We start from the raw sequence: 24,627 nt of genomic DNA, 5'->3' as shown, positions 1-24,627 counted from the left end.
AAACATGGAAAACTGGGTGCACCCAGGAAGATGCAGGAAGCTCCAATTTGTATTCCATAGTACTAATCTTTTGCAACACCTTGTAAGGACCATAGTACTTTGGTGATAATCTATTATCCTTTTTATATTGCTTGAGGGACATTTGTTTGTATGGTTGTAGCCATAAAAATATCGAGTCTCCTACATCAAAACTTCTTTCACTACGATGTTGATCTGCCTATTGTTTCATTTGATTATGCGTCAAAGTGAGGTTATCCTTTAAGAGTTTGAGAACTTGTTGTTGATGATGGATGTGATCTTCCACTGCTTGAACCTTAGAATGATTTTCCAAGAATTTTTGGAGATTTGGAGAAATAGATGATTTTAGTGTTTGAACCTATAGTGAACATATTATGCCCTGTTGTACTTTATTTAGAATCTTTTTCATCCTATTAGAGCTAATTATCTTTCCTGATTTCCCTATGGTACCCCTTAATTCAACTTCCTTTCCTTCTTAAAGAAAATTCAAGAAAATTTCTTGAAAATTGAAAGCTATCGTCCCCAAAGATTGTAACCATTGGACTCCTAGTACAACATCAGCATCACCCATTGAAATGGAAAAAATTGGACTATTCAAGACATATTCTCCCACGGATAGCTTGATATTATAACACTTTCCAGAACAATTTATGGTTCCTCCATTTGCAACCATTACATGACACTTTGGTGCTAGATATAGGAAGAAATTCAATTCCTTGGTTATCTTACAATCAATAAAATTATGGGTACTACCCGAATCAATCAACACTATTACATTTTTATTGTTGATATGTCCTTCTATCTTGAGAGTTTAAGGAGTGGTAATTCCTGTTAATGCATTACAAGATATGGTCAGATTCATTTCTTCGTTCTCCAGGGTTGTTTCCTGGTGTATATCCTCTTCTTTTGACATTTCTTGTTCCTTTTCTTCCTCCTCTTCCCCATCTATGTAAATCACTTTCTTCTTAGCACACATAACCTTTAGTGTATTTTCGATCACAACTGTAACAAAGCCCTTTTTCTCTTTTATCCTCCAATTGTTTTGGTGTCAACCTTGTAGGATGTGGAACACTAGAAGCAAAAACACTTCCATTTTTATAGTTGTGAATGGTAGACTTCTTGTTGCCATAATTTGCTTTCAACTTTTACTGCCACCCTGAATGCCTTCTCCAATGAATCGGGTTCCGAAAGGCGAACCTCATATTGGATGTTAACCTTTAATGTCCCTATAAAGACTTCAATCCTATGCTTCTCTAGATATCATTTACCCTTATATTCAATTTTTGGAAGTTCTCAATGTGCTCTGCCATTGAACCCTTTTGTTTGAGGTTTATCAATTCGCTAAAGAAAGTGTTGCTCTTTGTATCCTCATAATGTGCTATCATTTCCTCCGTGAAAATTGACCAGGTGACAAGTGGTTTACAAGAACAAATCCCTCTATACCATAAAAATTGATCCAGTTCTAATTAAAAATATGAAATACATACCTTTTTGTAGAAAATCTGTGAACGGTTAACCTGATAATGCAATATAAATCAAATCAGAATATTATAACCTACTTCTACTATCAATTTGCAGAAGCTTAAAGATCGAGCTGAACAATATAACCATAAGAAGAAGAATCAATGGAACAATACACATGAAAATACTTTGGGGAAAGTCTCAGATAAAAACCCCACACTATTGTATTATCATACATGGTGGAAATACATAGGAATTATACAAAGCCTTACCTCTCATAGTTAGCCAGCTCTCAGTACAATCCTCACAGATGCTCACAGGAAATCTTGGCTTCTCTCTAGCCTTCCTCTCTACCCTCCAAGCTCCTATTTCCTTGCGTTGTTCCTTGTGGATGATTAGCCTATTACCAAGTGGAAAAACAAGCCTTCAAAACTGCGCAATCCTCAAGGATGAATCCTTGACTGCATGCATGAGTTTTCTCCATGAGAAAACACATGAAACTGATAGTACACTATCCTTGAACATTAATCTCAACTGGATCTTTCTCAGAATAGACATGCATGAGTTTCTGATGAGGGAATCTTCAGTTAACTAGAGTAGCACTAGTTGAGTGCATTAATGCATCAACTAACTGTTAAATCACTATTAGTTCCTCAAACAGTTTGGAACTAATTTAACTGGACTTAACTCAGTAAACTGAGTTAACTAATTACAACTCAAATATAACTCAATCTTATCTCCTTAATTTAAGGGATAACTCTTACATGACTTCAGAAAGACTTCTAACTTTAATTTCTCCAACTAATTAATTTAATATAAATTAATTAATTATTTCCAAGTAGCTGTTAAGACTAAATTCGATTTTAATTCACAATTTAATTGAAGGACAAATTGAATTGGAATATTATTGTTGCCATATTTCAACACTCCCTCTCAACAAGAAAGGGATTATCTGCCACCCTGATCTTGTCTCTATGGAACTCGAATTTACACTTTGACAATGCCTTTGTCAAAATGTCAGCATCTTTATCCTCTGTCGAAATATACTGCAACGACATGATCCTCCTCGCTACACAGCCTTTGAGATGATGATACCGGATGTCGATGTGCTTGTACCTATCATGAAATACTGGATTCTCAGAGAGTTTGATACAACTCTGATTATCACAATAGATCACAGTTGGATCCATCCTCTAATCAAACAAACCAACTAGGATTTTCCGCATCCAGATGGCCTCACATGCTGCCTGACTTGCAACCATGTATTCTGCCTCTGTTGAGCTGAGTGCAACCGACCTCTGTTTCCTGTTGTACCAAGAAACTGCCGCTAACCCAAGGTTGAAAATCCCTCCTGATGTGCTCTTCCGATCTGATGGAATCCCTGCCCAATCTGCATCAGTGAAGCCCTCTAGCTTCACTCCCTCGACCTATGAAAAGACACGGGCAATAAATCTTTCATTATGCTTCTCCACACTACCATCAGCATCTTGCTTTACCTTGTAAAGCCAACGAGAACTCACAACTGACTTGTTCTCCAGTATCGGAACCACGTCCCAAACACTGTTATGAACTATGGAGTCATACTCCTCCACCATAGCATCAACCCAAATTGGCCGCTGCAATGCTTCCTCAAAGGAAGATGGCTTGGTCTCAACACATTCCCTAGTAAGGGCCATGTATCCAGCGTAACTCTTAATGATCTCCTTTGTCCGTGCCGAGAAGATGGTGCTCCCACATTCTCTCTCGCATCCTCCAATAATATGTCAGCTTCTTTTGTGCACTTCCATCCATCTCTGGAAGACTCTTTTTGAGTGGATGTCTCCACTCCTAGAACCTCTACATGCGGCTGCTCTACATCAGTCTGAGGCTTCTCCTCCTTAAGAACCAATAGTTCCTCCACAGCCTGTAGTTGGAGCTCCCTCTCAAGGGAAACTAGCATGGCCTTCTACTCATCAAACTTAAGATCTCTACAAACCACTATCCTCTAACTGGTAGGCAAGTACACCTGATATTTGTGAGGTGTATCAGTGCACCCCAAAAATATCCCCAACTCTGCTGTCAACTCAAGCTTCTTCCATGCATCCTTTGTCACATGGCAATATATCGATGAGCCAAAGATCCTGAAGTGACCCACATCTGGCCTCTTACCGGACAAAGCTTCCTCTGGTGTCTTCATCCCAAGTATGTGATGCGGGCTTCTACTCTGCAAATAGACCATTGTGTTGCATGCCTTAGCCCACAAGTGAAGTGGTAGGCCTTGGTCATGCAACATTGCCCGTGTTGCCCTACAATAGTTCTCTTCTTCCTCTCGGCCACCCCATTCTGCTGTGGGTTATGAGGTGCCGTCAACTCTCGTTTAATTCATTTCGCTACACAGAAGTCCTTAAACTCTTGAGAGACATATTCTCCACTGTTTTCACTTTTCAAGGCCTTGATATTCTTCCCCGACTCTTTCTCGACCAAATCTTTGAACTCACAAAACTTTGTGAAATTTTGGTCCTTCTTTGCATGAAAAAATCCAACATTTACGAGAATAGTCATCAATGAAAATCACATAATACCTTTGCTTCATTGTGGATGTCGTCGAGAATGGTCCACACAAATCAGTATGAACTCGCTCTAAGATAGCCTCTGCTCGACTGTCTCGACCATGAAAGGAAGACTTGCTGTACTTTCCCAAGGTACAACCTTTGCATGTGTCAACTTGCTCAAGTTTACCTTTGGGAAGTCCTGTAGATATCTGTTGCATTATCTTCAAAGCCCCATGATGCAAATGTCCCAACCACCTATGCCACAACTCGCCAATGTCTTGGCTTTGTACCAATTCTACTTTCGTACTCAATGTTGCATAATCATCTACCTCTAGAAACGCCTTTCCTTTACTGAAGACAACATCGTAGCCTTTTTCCTCCAACATCGCGACCGATACCAAGTTCTTCTTAAGTCCAGGCACATACATCACATCTGTCAAGGTGAGAGGAGCTCCATGCTCCCTCTGAAAAGAAACCGTGCCCACTCCTGAAACAATATACCTTCCATCGTCACCCATCTCTATGCGCATCTTGAGGTATTTCTCATCCAAGGCACTGAATAAATTTTTATCACCAGTCATGTGGAATGAAGCTCCACTGTCAAGATACCACACACAACCCATCATCGATGACACCATGCATGCATTAAGGGTAAAGTCCATTTCGAATTGAGAGGCTAGTGCCTCACCTTCCGATCCTTCCAAGGATCCATTCTTAGACTTCTTCGATGGGAAATTAGTCACATAATGTCCCATCTTATGACATTAAAGCATCTTACTTTAGACATGTCACCATTCTTGCCTCCATGAGAAGAATTCAATTTGAAATGGGAAGCCTTCCCCTTCTCTTTCCTTGCCTTACTTGCTAAGGCTAGATTTTCTTCATCATCATTATTGGATGAAGAACCATCTCGTGTGCTCCTCCTAATCTCCTTCTGCATAAGATCCAACCACAGTCATTCCCAATCCGGCAGTTTCTCCCTTCCATGCACAGAGTCCTGGTAGCTATTCCAACTCTTTGGAAGGCCAAGGAGAGCGAGGCTCACCATACCATCATCAGCAGTGGTTATTCCCACACTGCCAAGCTCATCTCTGCAAGTGGTGAGCTTGTTCAGATATGTGGAAATAGTATCGCCCTTCTCCATCTTGATTCTTCGAAGCTTATCCTTGAGCGCCAATTTCCCCTGGTCACTACAGTTCTAGTAGAGGTCCTTCAATGTCTTCCACATTGAAAATGGAGTATCCTTCCCATGGAGACTCGAGACAATATGGTCTCGAACTCCCTCAAGGATGATCCATCTCGCCTTTGCCACACACTTATTCCACTCAACTAACTCGTGTGCATTAGTTGAAGTTGTCTTTGGGATTTCTTGATCAATTAATTCCTTCAAGCCATCGTCTTCTAATACATCCTCCATTCTATCTTTCCATGCTATGTAATTCAAGCTACCTTCCAAGGCATACTCGAGTCTCAAGCCATAGAACGCCATTGGCCAACCTTGAAGTATGATATGAATTCGATTTGCACCTGTAACCTCGAACTTCAAACTTCGAATTCTATTCTCAGTATACTGTTCACAACTCCAATACCAAGTAGAAAATTTGTGATAGGTCAACCCGATAATGCAATATATATCAAAGTAGAATATTATCACCTACTTCTACTATCAATTTGCGGAAGCTTAAAGATCATGCTGAATAATATAACCAAAAGAAGAAGAATCAATGGCACAATACACATGAAAATACTTTGGGGAAAGTCTCAGATAAAAACCCCACACTATTGTATTATCATACATGGTGGAAATACATAGGAATTATACAAAGCCTTAGCTCTCATAGCTAGCCAGCTCTCAATACAATCCTCACAGATGCTCACAGGCAATCTTGGCTTCTCTCCAGCCTTCCTCTCTGCCCTCCAAGCTCCTATTTCCTTGCATTGTTCCTTGTGGATGATTAGCCTATTACCAAGTGGAAAAACAAGCCTTCAAAACTGCGCAATCCTCAAGGATGAATCCTTGACTGCATGCATGAGTTTTCTCCATGAGAAAACACATGCAACTGATAGTACACTATCCTTGAACATTAATCTCAACTGGGTCTTTCTCAGAATAGACATGCATGAGTTTCTGATGAGGGAATCTTCAGTTAACTAGATTAGCACTAGTTGATTGCATAAATGCATCAACTGATTGTTAACTCACTATTAGTTCCTCAAACAATTTGGAACTAATTTAACTGGACTTAACTCAGTAAAATGAGTTAACTAATTACAACTCAAATATAACTCAATCTTATCTCCTTAATTTAAGGGATAACTCTTGCATGACTTCAAAAAGACTTCTAACTTGAATTTCTCCAACTAATTAATTTAAAATAAATTAATTAATTATTTCCAAATAGCTGTTAAGACTAAATTCAATTTTAATTCACAATTTAATTCAAGGACAAATTAAATTGGAATATTCTTGTTGTCATATTTCAACATTTTTTTGGTGGTTGTACATCATGTAGATCAAAATATTGCTCCATCTATAGTATCCAAGTTACCAGATGCTTTCCATCAAACTTCCTCATATATATCTTTGGAATATGGTGGGAATCTAACATTAGATTCTATGAAATCATAATTAACATTTCTTTTGTTCTCATCATGAGTTTCCTCTACTACCTTTTATCCATCAGGAAGCCTTTCGTGTAGCAACTTTGTCCCATCTTCCTTCAAACCTTCCATGTCTTTCTTCAAATATTCCATGTTTCCTTTAAATTTTTCTTCTAAACCATTGATACTAGCTTCTATGCCATAGATAAAGACATTTATCCTAGCTTCAATCGTATTCTTCAAATCATCCATCCAATTTTTCTTACTAGATGTTTCTATTTTCTTGATTCGAGTCATTCTTTTTCTTCCTTTTAGGAGCTTGATATTGAAACGATTGGAACTTTGTAATAGCCCTTTGAGTCCTCTTTCCGACTCCACAAGTATGATCGAGATTGGATTCTCCAAGAAAGTGTTATGCCTAATATCCCACAAGGACCAAATTATAGACATGTTTAGTAGAGAGAACTTGTACGAAGTTCCATGTGTCACTATTTTTACCTCCGTCCCTGAAAACGATACCCAACAAACTACAGTCTGCCTTTTCTATCACATTTTACGAAATTTGAATCCGATGCTCAGAGAGAATTATGATGATTTTACCAAGGTCACCTATTTGAGATGAAATTCGAGAGTCTGCAATAACCATAACTTCCTTGGATCCTATCTTCGACAATATAGTGAACCAAGATCGGAAATTTGTACACAAGGATTAGTACGATTTCGTCTCAAATGGGTTTTACTTTCAGCTTCTGAAGTTTCGTAGAAAACAAGTTATAGCGAAAATTCCATGATGGTCTATTTGAGATGGAATTCTGGAGCCCACAACAACTCTAACTTCCTCAGCTCATATCTCTGAAAATATAGCAACACAAGATTTGAAATTCAGACATGAGGTTCAAAAATATTTAAGCTCAAATGGGTTTTAATTTTAGTTTCTGAAACTTCGTGTAAAAAAGTTATAGAAAAAGTTCCACGATGGTCTGTTTGAAGCAGCGAACCCTAGAATCCAAAGCTCTGATACCAAATGTTATGAAACCAACTCAAAAAATAGAAGAAAAGATAGATCAATGAATTCAAAATAAGCCTCTTTGAGGGGCAACCTCCTTTACATTACATAAATGAACAATTCTTGGATGATATAAATGACAAGGCCTCCTTTCTATATATAGGAGTCTAAGGGGTCACAATATAATCAGAGCCAACATAATAATAATAATGTAAGGGCACAACAGTAACAATAGTGGGCTTCTATGGGGCACAATAATAACAATATGGGGACTACATGGGCACAACAATACAATAAGGGGGTTTTGTTAATAATAATAAGGGGCTACGCTAATAGTATAGGGACCTAACAGAGGCATTACCCATGGTATTTGAAATGTAATGAGAGGCATGGCTCTCGGTGAAATATCCCCATAAAAAGTATAAATAAAGGACTTCACTGTGGAGTAAAGCAAATTTTTTTTCCTAATGTTGTCTTATGCTATATTTCACATTTAGTAAAAACAATTTCATTCTTTTTATGTTGTTCTCTTCTTAAATATTTCTCCTACTCAATGTGTCATATTCCTAGCTATTTTTACATTGTGATATATTCCTCTTTTTTATCCATTAAGTTTCATTTCTTAAACAACTTGGATTGCACCAACAATAATGCATTAGGGCTCATGAGAAATCTACAGTTAAGCACACTTGGGCTAGAATAGTATTGTGATGGGTGAACTGTTGGGAAATTTTTAGCTCTTATTATTTTGTCATTTTCTTTGGTATCATTCCTCAAACTATCTAGATCACCCACTCTCGCTAACCAAAATTATCTCTTTGTCTTGACTAGTGCTAAGAAAAAAATGAACGTTTCAAAGATAAGAACTAATTCTCATGAGCTTCGAACTGAAACTAGATGTTGGCTATTCTCAAAACACCTTGGGATGAAAGAATTTTTCAACTATGCTACACTAAGAGGGTTGAAGATGAAAATCACTTTGTGTTGGTCTATTCTCAAAACACTTTGGGATGAAAGAATTTGTCAATTGTGCTACACTAAGAGGGTTGAAGATGAAATCACTTTCTCTTAGATTGCTCGACTCTTACTCACCCGTTCTCATTTCCAAAACATTTTCCACACTACCAACCTTATGAAAAGTACTTTTTCTTGGATTGCTCGACTCTTACTCTCATCCATTCTCATTTCCAAAATATTTGCCACACTACGAACCTTCTTGACTTGTTCAATCAACATAACTATAGTGATCTAGGAACACTTATTTCTCTTCTCTTTGATCATAGAAAAAATATTAAAAAATCTTAATCAATCTCTTACTTCCTTAAGGTCCAATAGACCTCTTTGGTCTCAATAGACATTAATCATCATCAACATCATTAATTATAACTATAATTTTTTATTTTATTTTTAATTTAATTTTTAGCTTTATGTAATTTGACCCATTAAAATGTTTTATTGAAAGTTATGATTATTTATTTTATTTTATTTTTATTTTTTGCAAGTCAAAATGTTCCACATTATAACATCTCTAGCATATTGGGCTAGAGAGCGCCTCTCGACACAACTAGCCTAGATCCATCTTAACACCTGATCTACCAAGTGGTGAGAGGGATCAAATTTCTTTTCACTTTAAAAGAGGTTTGCATCTCAAAAGATTTTATCCCTCTAGACGTTTGGTAGATTCAAAGTTAAGACATATCTAGAATGGTATATATATATATATATATATATCAAGTTGTCAGTGTCCGTCAGAGATGACTACGGGCTTAGCTTTTGGCTTGAGAAATCGCGACCCATGGGCATCTAAGTCGTTAAAATCACTTGGGATTGCACTCGGCTTGGGCCACACCTTCCCTTAATATGACTAGATTTTTGCCCATAAAATTTCCAACTAGTGATGTTCACATCATGGAGTGACTTAGCAATACACCCCATCACCATCTATTCTACACCCTGCAAGAAATTATAATTATAATTTATTTATTTTTTAAATTTGAATTTTATTTTGACAAAATCAAAATATTTAACATTATAACATCTCTACCTTATTAAACTTAAGAAAACTTCTAATACTATATAAACTCATATTATACATTAAAAAAACTTGTAATACTATATATAAACTGAATTATACCTTAGAAAACAAATACTTTGCTTTTAAACGTTTTCTTATAAAGAATGTATACGTATTATCCAACATTAAAAAGATGCAAAGACGACCAAGTTAATATTCTCATTCAATTCAATGAATTGCATACTTTTATCCCTTAAGATAATGTCAAGCAACTTTTTTCATAAATGGAATATTAGAATATTGATAACATAAACTAAAAAATTATTAATGCACATACTTGAATTATTATAAATGTTTAAATTCTTAAATTTATTCCATGATATTTTAATTAAAATTTAATATTATCATAATTTAAGAATGATTTTTTTAAATATAAATTATTATTATCATTAATTTTTTAGGATGATAAATATAATATTCATTTAAATATTTTTAAAATTTAATAAAATATTTATTATATATACCCTAATTAATTTTCAAAATATTATTAGTGGAAAAAATTTGTGATTTATGAGTTTTTAAGAAGTTGAAGATAGAAAATACTTGTCTATTTTATATTTATCTTTAATTTAATTTAATTTTGAGAATAGGTATAACAATATCAATTTTCTTAATTTTTTTTATCATTTTTTTTATTTTATGTTTTTTAACCTAACAATGGAATGTTAAAGATTTTGATTAATTTTATTTTTTAAAATAATAATAATAATTTTTTTAAATTATTTTATAAAAATTAAATATATTTCAAAGATTTAATGATGATGATAATTAACATCTATTAAGACTAATGCGGTCTATCGGACGTCATGAAAAGAAAAGGAATCTAATTGTGATTCTTGAAAATTTTGTTTCTATGATCAAAGAGAAAGAAAGAAGTGCTCCGAGATCAATATAGTTGGGCTGGCTTAATAAGTCAAGAGGATTGGAAGTATGGAAGATGTTAAGGAATTGAGAGCGGAAGTGAGTAAGAAGAGGGCAGTTTAAAAGAAAGTGTTTTTCATCTTCCACCTTCTTAGTATCACAAATCTAACAGATTCTAATGTCCCAAGGAGCCTTAGGAGTAGACCACTTCCTAGTTTCACATGAGAATTAGTTCTTATCCTAACAATGTTCATTTTTTTTCTTAGTGTTGGTCAACACAGAGAGAATTCTGGTTATCAAGGGTGGGGTTGATCACCTCCTTATAGTATCTTAGCTTCCTCTTACCCTCCAACTCCTTATCATCCCACAACTTGTCCTTAAAATTAGAGGTGATAGTATATTTGACACTATCCTTGCTTCTCGTGATGATATCCTCCTTAATACCCCAATGGTTGAGCCAAGACTGGGCATCCTTATACCACCCGTGCTTGAGGCGAAGGTGGGGGTTTTGACTAAAGTTAGAAATTTTTGGGAGCCTCTTGGATTCCATGTTGGAAATATTCTTCTTATACATAAAATATCTAAACATAGTCGTACTTTCAATGAGGGACAAACCAACTTCAATCAAGAGGATATGATAGGGAGTATTTCTCTTGATCTTTAGGTTCTAGGTTATGAATTTCTTTTGAATCATCTCAATCTTTCTCCATGACTCTCTGGATATACTGCAACCCCAAACTTCACATTCGTATAAGACAATAGGGGTGACGAGAGTCTCAAAGAGGAACCTCTTTTTACTGCAAATGCAAAGATCAATCGACTTACAATTCTTTTCAAGCTCATAACAAACTTTCCAACCTCCAATAATCATGTTCTTGATGCTATAATTCCAGTTGAGTTGATGAGGAAAGTCAATACCCAAATATTTATAAGAAGAAACCTACTCTAAGCAGTTGTTATCATAAACGAAACTACCATAGGTGATATTTTTGGATTTAATGATCATGACTTTAGTCTTATCGGTATTAACTATCATACCCATCTTGGAGCAGTAGACATGAAGAGTCTTAAGTTGTTTGTCTAGGTCATCATGGCTTTTTGCAAGAAGAATGATATCATCAGCATAAAGGAGAAGGGTAATGATAATACCAGAAAGCTCGGTGCCCTTGCAACTTGCAATTTGCAGACAATCCTCTAGCTTATCGATGTATATGCCAAAAATGGTAGGGGATAGGGTACACCCTTGCTTGACTCCGATATTGCATTTAATGTCTTTAAACTTCGTTGGTCTTAAGCTTGGAAATGACAGTCCCGTAGAGGCGGATCACAACAATCCTCAGTTCAGGAGAAACCATGATCTCTTCAAGTCTCTCTTAGAGCTTATCTCGAGGAACAGTGTCAAAATCTTTTCTAAAGTTCACAAAACAACAAAAGATATCAATTTTACTATTACGGCATTCCTCTGGAATGATCCTGAGAGTGACAAGATGGTCGATAGTTAAGTGATGTCTCCTAAAATCAGCATGCCCTTTAGCTCTTTTACCACCATTTTCAATCCAAAGGCTAAGCTTCTTTTCCAAAATGAGCCCATATAGCTTGGCCAGGATGTGGCTAATCATAATGGTCCTGTAGTTAGAGGGAACACTTTTGTCACTATTTTTAAAGATAGGTACAATAAGGCTTTGCGTCCAAAGCTGATGGAACTCATGTTGTACAACCAAATTGAGAAGCTTGTAGAGATGGGGAATGGCGATATATCTTCCCATTTTAAAGATCTCAGCTTGGTATCCTTCAATATCTTTAGCTTTCCCATTCGCGAGCTTATTAATTCGAGACTCAACATTTTCTAGAGAAAATACATCCTCTTAATAGGTGTGTTTAAAATGGTGCCCATAGTGTCCGGAGAGTCATACAACTTCTTAAAATAATTGTCCAATTTTCTAAAAAACTAAAATGATTACCTTTAATTTTATCATTAATTATTAAAAATATATTTTTTATTTTAAAAATAATATTTTATTAAATTAAAAATTTTATATTAAAAAATATATTTTTAAATATAGTTTATCTCTTTCGAGCACATTCATAAGGGAAAAAATAAAGCATATTCATAAAAATCAGTCCTCTCAATATCCTCCATTCATACGGACATTTTATACATAAATATGTTATATTATATAAAATTCATATAAAAAATTTAAAGCAGAGCTAACTTAGAATTTAATCCAGACAAAAGATCCAAATGGCAGCCTTTCGAAAAAACATCCTAGGGTTTAATTTATGTCACGCTTATCTACCCAAAAATTGTCTGGTCATGAATCTATAAAGTTTTAAATTTTTATAAATAAAGTGTAAAATTAAAACGATTATTTATAATTCAAATTATATAAAATAAAACTGAATTTTCATATTTCGGAAAATTTATGATAAACTTTAATCAACAGCTACAAAATAACAAGAAGGAAGATTTAGATTTTTTAACTAACGGCACCAAAGAAGAATGGAACTTCTCACCCACTGCAAATGAACTCAAAAAACCAAAAATTTGAAGTAACCAAATAAAATAAAATATAATCCTATAATGATGATTAATTTATGAATTTTCCCTGCGCTCGATGAATCCAAGTTATTCTGTTCTATTTGTTTATTTATTTATTTGCCGGGATCTGGAAAAGTTTTTGTGCTGCTTTGCAAATATTCCGGCCAGGAAAAGCTTCCCGGAAATCTGCGAAACGGCCTGTAAAGGATAAGAGACGCAGGGAAATTTTTCGATGCCGACATGGAGTTGTAAGTCGTTCAAGGTCCGTAGTGTGCTACGTTCAAGGATCCTCTGGTCTCGGGTTCGTTTCGAAGAATGGAAGGAGAAGAGAACTTAAAATCACATTGTATGTCATCGATCTGTAACGTCATTTTAACCGTAGAACGGGTCTCCTCAGAAATTTGTTGTTCCCAGCTGTAAATGTAAGATCCCTTTGACAGGATGAATTGTGCAGAGTAACTGATAAATTAGAGACGGGACAACCGAAATATAGCTGATTGCAGTCTAATTTGTAGACTCTGCTTTCACAGTATTTTTATAAAATGCCTAAAAGATCGGTCTAGAATCTTAGCACGAACGTTAATTTTGGCTACAAATTAAAAGTATAGAAATGCCTGCCTGTGTTTTGACGAACACTGTTTGTTTGGTGCTTCATAAAGACTGGAATTGGCGGATTGCAGTGTGCTGAATGTCTAAGATTAAAGTTTTTCAGATATTAGTATGCAGTTTTATGATGTCCATGACTGCTCGCTGATTTCCAATGTCCAATGCTTTTCGGTAAAAATTGAATTCTTAATACGTTTCAGTAGAAATTTATTCTGTAGGCAAGAATGGGATATCTTACAATATATATTTTGTGTAGTTATTGTCACATACTGTAAATAATCTTGTCAGTGATGCTAAAACGTTTGCACTTGCTTCTTGATGTTGCTGCGGACTCAATTTGATTACACAAATATCGCTATTTACGGATTTCTGTCCCATAAATGCTGCCAATTTTGCACCTCGATCAGTTTCTTTGATGTGATATTTTCCATGGTTGATTATTTTGCTGCCTATTCGCAAAGATGACTTTTGTCTCAGTAAAGAATCGGTTCTGCATATTGTTATCCACAGACTTGTTTCCATTCAGTGAAATTATCACAGATGTATTTTCATCCGCGTAGATGTTCGTCGAGCTGAAATGATTTTCTTTCTTTATGGCAAATCTCCAAATATTTAATGTCGTTACTTGTAAAGCTACACATGTAAGTCAGGTAGGTAGTGAATGCTGCAGATTTTGGTTTGTTCTGGAGCATTACCCTTGCAAAAACCGTAGATGTCCTTTAATTTCACGAATACCCTGCTGAGTGACGGTAAACCTACTAAATTTCGAGTTATGACACGGGAAATGATCATAGCTCGTAGTATGTATGAATTCAACCCTCTCGGCCGAAAGTTTTGTTCGCTTAATCTCTCTGTTAAATGATCTGCCTGCTTCTTGCGTAGTGCATAATGATTGCAAATACGGTGGCGTCAGGTAACGAATATTGTAAGAAAGATGCAGTATCCGATGGATACTGGCGTAAATAGATCAAATATCGAAGACGGCAAAAATGTCCTGCTCACTCTGCCTCCAATTTACAAATTTAGATAGCTTTTCTTTTGATCCACGACTGTTCAGTTTTCTTGCTTATAACTAGTCTACTCTTTGTAGTGTTTCAAATTCGAGTTCTCTGTAGATTTTGCAAGTAATGGGATCGATTTATTCCATAATGCAGGATGGATAAGCTCTGGTAACTCTACGAATCTTCTCAGGAATGTATAGGTTGGGAGGGTATTATCAGATTTACTAAATTCCGAGCTATTTCTAGCCACTTCACACAACGCCTGCCATGAAAACCCGAAAGCATGAAGTAGCTGGGCTTCCTGGAGAAAGCGGAAGGATACAGATGGAGCCTGAGAGTATTTTTGGTCGGGTCGAATTGGAGACAGAGAACCCATACCATTGCGAGATGCCTACAACCATTGCACAGAGATATCACGAATTCATGGCAGATTCTTGCTGCAGCCAGCTATGCGACGGTCCAAACCCTCATATGGCACGAAATGTCTACGGGTTCATCTTCCTCCTGACAAATTTGTTAGCCTGGATGGTTCGGGATTATGGTAACAATGCATTAGCAGAGCTCGAGCGTAAGTATCAAAAGTTCTGCTGTTGTTTCTTTCGCTTCAATTATGAATTTCGAATGAAATTTAGCTTTCGGATTGGGTGTGTACCTTGATTGCACATTAGTTTAATGATTTAATTCCGTCCATTACTAGCTTTTCGGACCGTTAAATTCGAAACTAGAAATTTCAAATCCTCTAAATATACCTGTTTGGTGTTACTGTAGACCTAAATTGGGTTTTCCATTTTTTTGGTTGGCTCCAGCTCAATGTTAGAAAGAAGGATTTGAGCTATTGTAGGAAGCTGCCACCATTATTATGTGAGACTCCGGTAGGCCTGAACCCCTTAAGGGACAGTTTTTATCACCACAGCTAGCTATCTCAACCCTTTTCAATAAGATTTGAACCTGAGACCAGATGGGACTAAACTCCAAATAAACCAACTGATGTACAGCTCAAGGTTTAAATTGGGTTTTCTAACTTGAATCCAAATTTCTCCCTGTGACCAAAATTGGGATCACAAACCTATACCAAAATTGAGGATCACAAAGATACGAATGACCATGTAAGAGCTATGGCGCAGTGAGCATGATTATGGTATGCTGAAAAATACGACTGATTTCAAAATCTTGAAAGTTAAAATAGAAACATTATTTCATGCACTACCAGTTCTCGACATAATAAGAGACTTAGTTCAAACCTTGAGACTCACTTTACAGCCCTCTACCACTATGGAAAACAACAAACTGTAGACTCTGTAGGCTGCTAATAAGATGGAACACCTGCTGAACTAAAGATACTGATGACCCTTCACTGCACTTCGGGACATTTCACATGATTTTACAACTTTTAACTTTACTTAAATTCTCATAAAATCGTGAATTTTTCAAATAGCTCTTTAACTTATCTGCATCCATTTAGATTATTATTCTTTTGATATACATGTAATTACATTTGGCTTTGGAAAATGAACCTAATTTACATTGTATGCCGTTTTCTTCGTTATATATATATGAATTTGAGATCTTCGTTTTTACAGATTTGAAAGGCTGTCAAGGAGGTCATGACTGCTTAGGTACAGAAGGTGTGCTTCGAGTAAGCCTGGGCTGCTTTGTATCCAATTTTAAAATTTATATGCCTTATAAGTTGTTTGGCTTCTAAACACGTTGGATCCCGGATTCTAATTTCTTGTCATGAGCTTTTTAAGTTTGAAGTGGCATCATATCTTTCACAGAAGGTAAGTCCGGATCAGTATCAAGGTCTGAATTTTCATGCAGAAGTGAACTAACCACCCATTGGTTACAAACCAGATTATTTCTGGGGGCTTTAACATGCAAGTGGCGTTGGCAATTTTCAAATGCATAACCATGGCAACATAACTTACTTAAAATCATATCCGCGTATCGATGCCATTTGACTATAAGTGGTACATAAGTCTCGGGCACTTCGTGCGATGTCAAGCACGTTATTTTCCCCATCAGTATTGGACCATAGCGATAGGCCTCTGGAGTCTGAACTGTTTACCTTAACATCACCTCAGATATTTTATTTCGCTATGTTTCTTACAACAGTTGGAACTACGAAGTTGCATGAATGTCGTGACTCGTGGCATTCAGGATGGTGGCCCTTGAAGAGCCTTATGTGGATTGCTCTGATGGTGATCCCCTTTTTTATTCCATCTGCTTTTATTCAATTCTATGGTGAGTTTACTTAAAATGATTCTCAGCAATCTATTTCAATACCAAATCTGGTTCAAATTACCAATTTTTACTCTGTTTCTGGTTAAATTAGACAGGTTTCATGACTTTGTGGCAAATTGCAATTAGACATCAAAATTGTGTAAACATGGACTTCATAAAATGACATATCATAAACTAACGCCTTTGCAACTATTGATGCAGGTGAAGTTGCTAGATTTGGTGCCGGGTATGCTTCTCTTCTATCACGTTTTTTTTGGATACAATGTGCCTTTTAAGTACACAAACAATCTGCTTGGATAAATTAACTTCTGGAGAATGAATTTTACACTTGCCGATTTGTAGAAAACAGTCGATGACAAATCCAGGGGTGGGGGTTGGTGATATTTTCACGCAATACTTCACTAGTTCAGTGATATCTAACAGATCCCCCGTACAGCAATCACCTACGTCATCAAAATGTCTTTTGCAATTTTAGCCTAAATACTACGACTAGATAACCTCTGTCTTCCAAAAGAGAATATGTAGATGCTATGCTATTTGTCCATGGTAAATTCAGGATTACATTGGTTACATTTGGGTGATATATTTTGATGAATCACTAAATGGATATTATAGTTTCTATCTTATAGGCTAAAATTAATTGCTTGTTAAGGAATACTAACCAGGGCCAAATTTGTCTCTTTTTTTGGCAGGATATTTCTCATCATACAACTTTTCAGTGTGATCAATTTCATCACCTGGTGGAATGATTATTGGGTATTGGAGAAAAATATTGAACGATGGTACAACTCTTTCCCTCGTGTTCACCGTTTTTTTTCTTTTAACTTCAGGGAAGATGGATACGTTAAAAAAATTGAAGTTTGAATCCAAAATTTGTTTGGGAGATTTTTTTACCCTCAGTTTCATCCAGCTGAAGCCATCACTAGATTGGACAAAAAATTCCTTTTACAGAGTGAAAAGAAAAGGAAAATTACCGGATGACGAACTGGTATTAATTATGTTAATGGGTAAAATAACCTATAAGGAAATTCAAAAACATAGAAATAGTCAAGATGCAGATAAGGGATATGGCTATGAATACCTAAATTGAGATTCAGAAGGCCATATATCATTTAGTTCCAATATGTAGGTTTGGTTTAGAGTTTGCTTTCTTGGATCTTGTCAAAAATCAGGAAATAACAGAATCTAGAACATTTAAGTAGGATTAGAAAAATAAAGCCCTGTCTATCTACAGATATACACACATATTTGCCTCATGACCATATCGACGAATACGAGAAGCATCCTTAGAAAGTGAAGAAAATTTGAGTAATGCAGAAGATGAGCGTTTACTTTGTTACTTGAAATCCCAACTTAAAAATATAGAACTTGCCTTATCTGTTCCACAGCTCGACACAGCTCTATATATTGAATTGACATGCCAATGTACTAAATCTGAAGTTTATAACTCATGGAAACATCGATTATAATGCATCCAAAAACATATTCAAATTTCCACCTCCCCTGTTTAAAAGCTATAAATCTAAGAGTTTTCTGTTCTTTAATTGAGATCCATTTTCTCCTTATCATGACATTTATTTTATCGCCCAGTTTTCGTATATGACATACAACTGATGAACAAAGAAAATTTAATTTCACACAGTCGGATCCTAGTGATTACAATGTCAACGATGGCCTATGCTGCTTCCCTGGCTGGAATCATACTGATGTACATTTGGTATGCTCCAAAAGCATCATGCGTCCTGAACATATTTTTCATCACATGGACACTAATTCTTCTTCAAGTAATGACTAGCATCTCCCTACATTCAAAAGTAAGTTCCAATGACATAATTCACATGTAGTTATTAGTAAAGTTGGTGATTCCTTATCACAAGTTCGTTTAGTTGAAGAGTTGTATCTGCTCCTCAGTGTAATTCTTAAACGATAAATTGTTAATATATGAGAATTGTTTTGCTTTGCAAAATGCAGGTTAATGCAGGCCTTATGACATCAGGACTTATGGGGCTTTATGTTGTATTCCTTTGCTGGTCTGCCGTCAGGAGGTAACTACATTATATAATAGTCTTTTTCTATTTATATTTTTATCAACGTCAGCCACTTTCAGAGCCACTATAATTGAACTATTTTATCTGGTATATTCTAAAATACTTATATCACCCATTGGACCACAGATACCCCCATATGTTAACCACTCTAGCCTCTGGGTATGAGGAAGATTTTATATTACTAGGTAGTTCAGTTTCCATAGGCTAATTACTCTAGGTATGAAGCTTATATCACATGAAGTAGTTAAGTGGACCAGTTTGCTGCTTCTGTTTTCCATTCATATTGTCCCCTATGTTTACAGTGAACCAGCAACGGAGATATGTAATACAAGGCCACAGACAACAGGGAGAGGAGACTGGATGACAATTGTTGTAAGGTTTCAAGCCTCTATACCACTTGCTATTTTGTATCTCATGTTTCACTATACATTCTTATTGGTATATGAATATATATAATGTGCATGAAATATTTGATGATTCGAACTATGCATTAATATCTGACTTTTAAGTGCACTTTCTTCTTCAGTTTCATTATCTTCGGCTTTCAATCCTAGAACAAATCTCCATGGATTGTTCATCGCTGCTTTTTTTACAATTATAGGAAATGCTGTTCTTTATAAAGAGGAAAAGAATGCTTCTTATTTGTTTGACAGTAATATCAGTGGAAATTATAGAAAAGAGATACAGAGCTGACTGGGAAATTGTACTTTTGCATTTACACAATTTTCATGTTCACTTTGTATGTACTGTGATTGTTAGGTTACTCTCCATTATAAAATCATTATGAACTTGAGATTTCTGTTGAAGCTACGAAGAAAAGGCATTGATGCTAAAGCGCTTATAATCCCCATTTGATTACCTCCAAAAATCAGACCAACTATTTTTTTATTATATCACGCCGAATTTTTTGTGCTGATGCACATTTCTACCTCACTCAGACGTTGTTTCAGTCCAATCATCAACCGATGGCTGACTTTTATCTGTGGTAATAATCAACCTGTCCCTGGAAATCTGATGCTTGTTTTACATTTCTATGCAGAGTTTTCTAATTGCAATGCTTGCAATAGTCATGGCAACATTTTCTACTGGCATTGATTCAAAATCATTCAATGTAAGAATTACCACAAGTTCTGGCTTCTTGCGTTTGATTTAGTTATATTTCACTCCAAAGAATTAGAATAAAGTGGCAGAGTAGAAGAAAACAATTAGAATCTTCATCTGTACTAAAATTATACATGTCTACAGTTCCGGAAAGATGAAGTCGAGGCAGAGGATGGTGTTCCATATGGCTATGGATTTTTCCATTTTGTTTTCTCTATGGGAGCCATGTACTTTGGTATGTTATTGATCGGATGGAACTTGCACCAAACTATGCAAAAGTGAGTGTCTGCACATTGGCCACATGCTTATTTGGAAACATTTAAGATCTCTATGAACAATTAAGACAAGATTATGATTGGAATAGATCTCAGCTCTGTTCCTCCATTGTTTTAACCTATGTATTTGCAAATATTCGAAAAAAAAACCAATATATTGTATTTTCTGCAATGATTTATTCTCAGGTGGAGCATAGATGTTGGCTGGGCTAGTACATGGGTGAAAATTGTGAACGAATGGCTTGCTGCTGGGTTATACAGTAAAGCTTCTGTTTACCCTCCCATATGTTTGCACAAATGAGAATCATTCTTCATTTCCAATTTGTACAATTTAGACAGGGATGCTTTTGTTTTCGTCACCGTTGAAGGAAGAGACTAGCTCCTTGGTTAGATAAGAAGTAGTTTTGATAGTTACCAGAGCCTAAGACAAGTGATCATGAGTTAAATTCATCTTCCATGCTAATATCCACCACGCTTAACTGATAGTGAGCTTTATCCAACAGATCTGTTCTAACTTCTCATTTCTGCAATGCGATTTATTGTGCAGTTTGGACATTGATTGCTCCCCTCGTATGGAAGAACAAAACTAATGGTGAATCGACATCGAATGCCCGAGTCTGATGGTCTCATATTCACTTCTTTTATGTAGGTTTGGAATGCACTTTGCAAACCTATTATTCTTCAATATCTACTATTTCCTTGTACCATCTGTGGCGCAGATAAGGTTGGTTTCCAAAAGAGAGAATCCAGTGCAAGCTCTAAAGAAATCCAATTCCATATGCTCAGATTGGAAAAATGGGTAGATTCCATGCATGAATTGAGTCACTTTGAAGATTGCAGTTGCAATAAATACCAATATGCAGTGGCCAAGGATTCCATTGGGCTGTTCATTAGTACCTTAAGAGTTTTATTGGATGGCAGCTGAAAACTTACTTTTTCTGAATAAAAGCTCTTTCTGATCAAAGTAAAGGGACTGTAAAATCCTTGTCATAAACGCTACTAATATTTGTACAGAAGACCCCCTTTGAGATCAAAGTAAAGGGAAATGTTGAAGAGAATATATAAAGTCTTTGGAGCATAATCTTTTTTGCACGTCGCATTGGTTTTTGCTGCATTTGAACCTTGAAACCAACGGCCTGCACACATTGAAAAAATATAACTAACAATCAAGATGAAATGGAATAGATTACATATTATATTCAATATCAAAAACTATGATTCGTATTTTTTATTTTCCCAATGGAAGTTCTGTCATGTTACTAGCCCTAGTAATTCTAACTTGGATAAAACAGAGTAAACATATAGGCCTTAAAACCTCAAAATGGCCTTTGCACAGAGAATTCTACCAACTCAGCTAACATCTAACCAAACAACCCTCTAAGTAAATTGACATATAAATATGAGATTAATTGAATGCATCACTATTGGGAGACGTGGTAACCAAGTCAGTATGAAATAGGTAATCTCTTTCTATATATAAAGAGAGCATACTAAAGTCAGAAAAATGTAAACTGTAGAAAGAAGATTGTAAATTGTAAAATAAAAAATGCAGAAATATGAAAGTTTAAATTAAAACATAAAGCAATATTATATATTTCTTACCATGTCAAAATCATAATTCCAGATTGATATTTATGATTTTCTTTTAAAATTCTAGGCTTAATTATAAACTACAATGCTTTAATCATATTTTTTTCTTTATATTATATAGGTAATATATAAAACAGATTTAATTGCATCTATTTGTGACATAACTTTCTAATGACCGGATACTAATAAATGTGTCAGCAATTGAGCCTGCGTCATGTTAGACATCCTCTAATATCCTTTTAGTACTGGTCACTCCCAAGTTGCAACTCATCTATTGGGCTTCTAACTATAGGTAGGTCAACCAAGGTCACTTTGGGTGAATCTGATTGTTCATATTAGTAAACTGGTCCCATTATGATCCATGTGGATATTAGTGGCCACCCACCAATTCCACTTGGACTCCCACCATTGCTTCTTTCAATTTTTCAGTTTCCTTAATTGTAGCACAATTTACTATTTTTAGCAGTTTTTCGGGTCCTAAACTTCCAAAACCATTTTGAGGCTCTAAACGACATTTTTTTGGAAATCTACCGTCAGCGATTTCATGTCTAAAATTGTCTTTTCAGTCGTAATCCTCAGAGAGATCTTTCCAACGGGTTATCATGCGCGTCAAACGGAGATAATAGGACCAAGTGGTGACCCCGGGAAGTTGGCTGTCCAACTCACCCCAACAGGGCCCATAAACTCTTGGTGTTACATCTCCTTGGGTTAGGGTTTCAGTTGTTTAGAGTTTGCTCTTATTGTTCAATAATAAAAAGACTCTTCAGCCTCATTGTAAGGCAGTTCAGAGGCATGTAGCCGCCACATCTCTTCTCAGACATAAACTACCATCGCCCTAGCTAGTTTATTTCCATATCTGTTTGTAAGCATATTTCAGTATTCTCCATTAATGAAATGAAGTATTATTTCTGTTGTATCTCTGTATTCGTGTTTATTTCTGTACTTTATTGTGTACCTGTTTAAATCCGGATCACATTATTTAGAAAACCCTTTCCTAGAGTCTGGGACCTAGGTCTTTCCAAACAAGAAGACAAAGACTACTAGAAATGTAAACAAACTTTTTTCCCTTGTTAAATCCCAATTGGTTCTTATCACTAAATTAATAAAATCTGAAGTACTCCAATTCCTTTTGTTATTTGGAGTGATATAGCATATGTTTATAACTCTTGGGCATGCACTACATGAATTTGCCACTAGTTTATTGGATCATACTCTTGATGTATCACACAATCTTAATTGTGTCCAACTACATCAATTACATGAAAATTGGGTAAACATAGTTCAAACAAGGGATTGGTTCTTTTGAATCTAGATTATAAATTTTCTTTAATGTTGTCATGAATCCGTTCTTCACCTCTTTGCCGCTTGCAAGATGGTTTGTCTTTGTTTACTTAATATAATGCAATTTTGGAATCAACGACCATAACAATAGTTATAGGGGTTGAATCTTCAATTTACAGGCATCTTTGTAGCCATGGTAGTGTTGTATTGTTCAACACCCCTCATTTATTATATAAATAGTTAGTATTGTATTAATAAATGGGTACCCTTTAAATTTTTTCAAAAAACGTAGCAAATAAACTTGCCTTTTGAAACCATTCAGAATAAAACCTTAGACAAATTAAAGATATTAAGCCAAGTCACTCTATAACTAGTATCACAAATTGCGTGATCAAAAGTAACAAAGGTTAGTTGTGAGTTGAAATCTGCAAAACGCAATAAAAGACCCCCTTTAAAAGACTGAAGGTAGCATTGAACTTTTTTATAAAACTTAAGACTTAGGATATTCCTTATATAATAAAGTATTTATTGCAATCACATTGCGGCTTTTACAAAGGTGCAAACATGCAAACCATAAAAAACTGCGAATTGCAATGTGGTCTAGACCTGACGGAATAATAAAGATTGTTAGAACTTAATTTAAGTCCGACCTATCGAAAAATAGTTGTTTCAATGGAATAATCATCTGTTTAAGGAAACATGCTCGAAAAAGTAAAAAGTACGTCGCTCATCGCAAATCGCAAAATACCATAGCAAATTTGAATTGGTCCATTCCTGATATCACCGATATTGCGATTTGTGATATTGCAATATTGTCATTCATCGCAAACGGATGATCGGTATCGCACATAATACATACCAACTTGAAATATCATTTAGAAACTTGTGATGCGATGCTCTGATGAGTCATAAAGGAAATCACACGTAGGCCTTAATGAGTAGTTAATAAGGTTTAATTGCATTTACTCTTTTAACGGCTCGAGAAGATTTATATCTTTTTACCCGTATTTGAAATAAAAGCTTCATCCTTACGTTCTTTCAAAATTTACTGTGTTATTGTGTTTCCACTTTCATTGTTGCTTTGCTTTTCATTTTGTTTTCTCCATTGCCCAAATTTCAGGAAATTTCCGAAGAAAACAATGCTTGAAAGAATGGTTAAGAAAGGAAATAAGATTGTAGAGGCTACTACGTCTGAGGATTTAGACATGTTTCCACTCTTCTCTGATACTACATGCAACAAGGATGGCGGGACTATATCATGGGAGACAATGTATAATTTACTAGAGGAAGAAAACCCAAAGGTCCTAGAAACTATAGCAATAACAGATGTAGAGGACTCATCCGAGGCTTCTTATTTTGAAGCATCATGTTCTTTCGTGCACAGAATAGCTGC

At 35.7% G+C, this 24,627-nt stretch overlaps 1 protein-coding gene across 4 annotated transcripts; it reads left to right on the top strand.

Moving 5' to 3' along the window:
- The first annotated feature begins 13,204 nt into the window (after window positions 1-13,204).
- Window positions 13,205-21,444, top strand: LOC149210915 (uncharacterized). 4 transcript variants are annotated; one of them, XM_089396822.1, is made up of 13 exons: window positions 13,214-13,437; window positions 14,852-15,266; window positions 16,279-16,352; window positions 16,780-16,939; window positions 17,141-17,165; window positions 17,632-17,721; window positions 18,582-18,753; window positions 18,911-18,984; window positions 19,290-19,359; window positions 20,027-20,098; window positions 20,233-20,366; window positions 20,550-20,623; window positions 20,911-21,444. In XM_089396822.1, the coding sequence occupies exons 2-13, from the start codon at window positions 14,966-14,968 to the stop codon at window positions 20,982-20,984; spliced, it is 1,320 nt and encodes a 439-aa protein (XP_089252948.1). In that variant the 5' UTR covers window positions 13,214-13,437; window positions 14,852-14,965; the 3' UTR covers window positions 20,985-21,444. The 4 variants fall into 4 exon arrangements, with proteins under 4 accessions (XP_089252951.1, XP_089252950.1, XP_089252948.1 ...); XM_089396823.1 differs by having other exon boundaries at window positions 13,214-13,513; XM_089396824.1 differs by lacking the exons at window positions 20,550-20,623; window positions 20,911-21,444 and having other exon boundaries at window positions 13,207-13,437; window positions 20,233-20,370.
- Window positions 21,445-24,627: the final 3,183 nt, after the last annotated feature.

The sequence above is a fragment of the Pinus tabuliformis genome, chromosome 1_2 (assembly GCF_031772625.1).
Source record: "Pinus tabuliformis cultivar Carrire ecotype Pingquan chromosome 1_2, CPIR1, whole genome shotgun sequence".
Lineage (NCBI taxonomy): Eukaryota > Viridiplantae > Streptophyta > Pinopsida > Pinales > Pinaceae > Pinus > Pinus tabuliformis.
The sequence above is the reverse complement of the archived record's forward strand: the minus strand, read 5'-3'. Positions and strand labels throughout refer to the sequence as shown.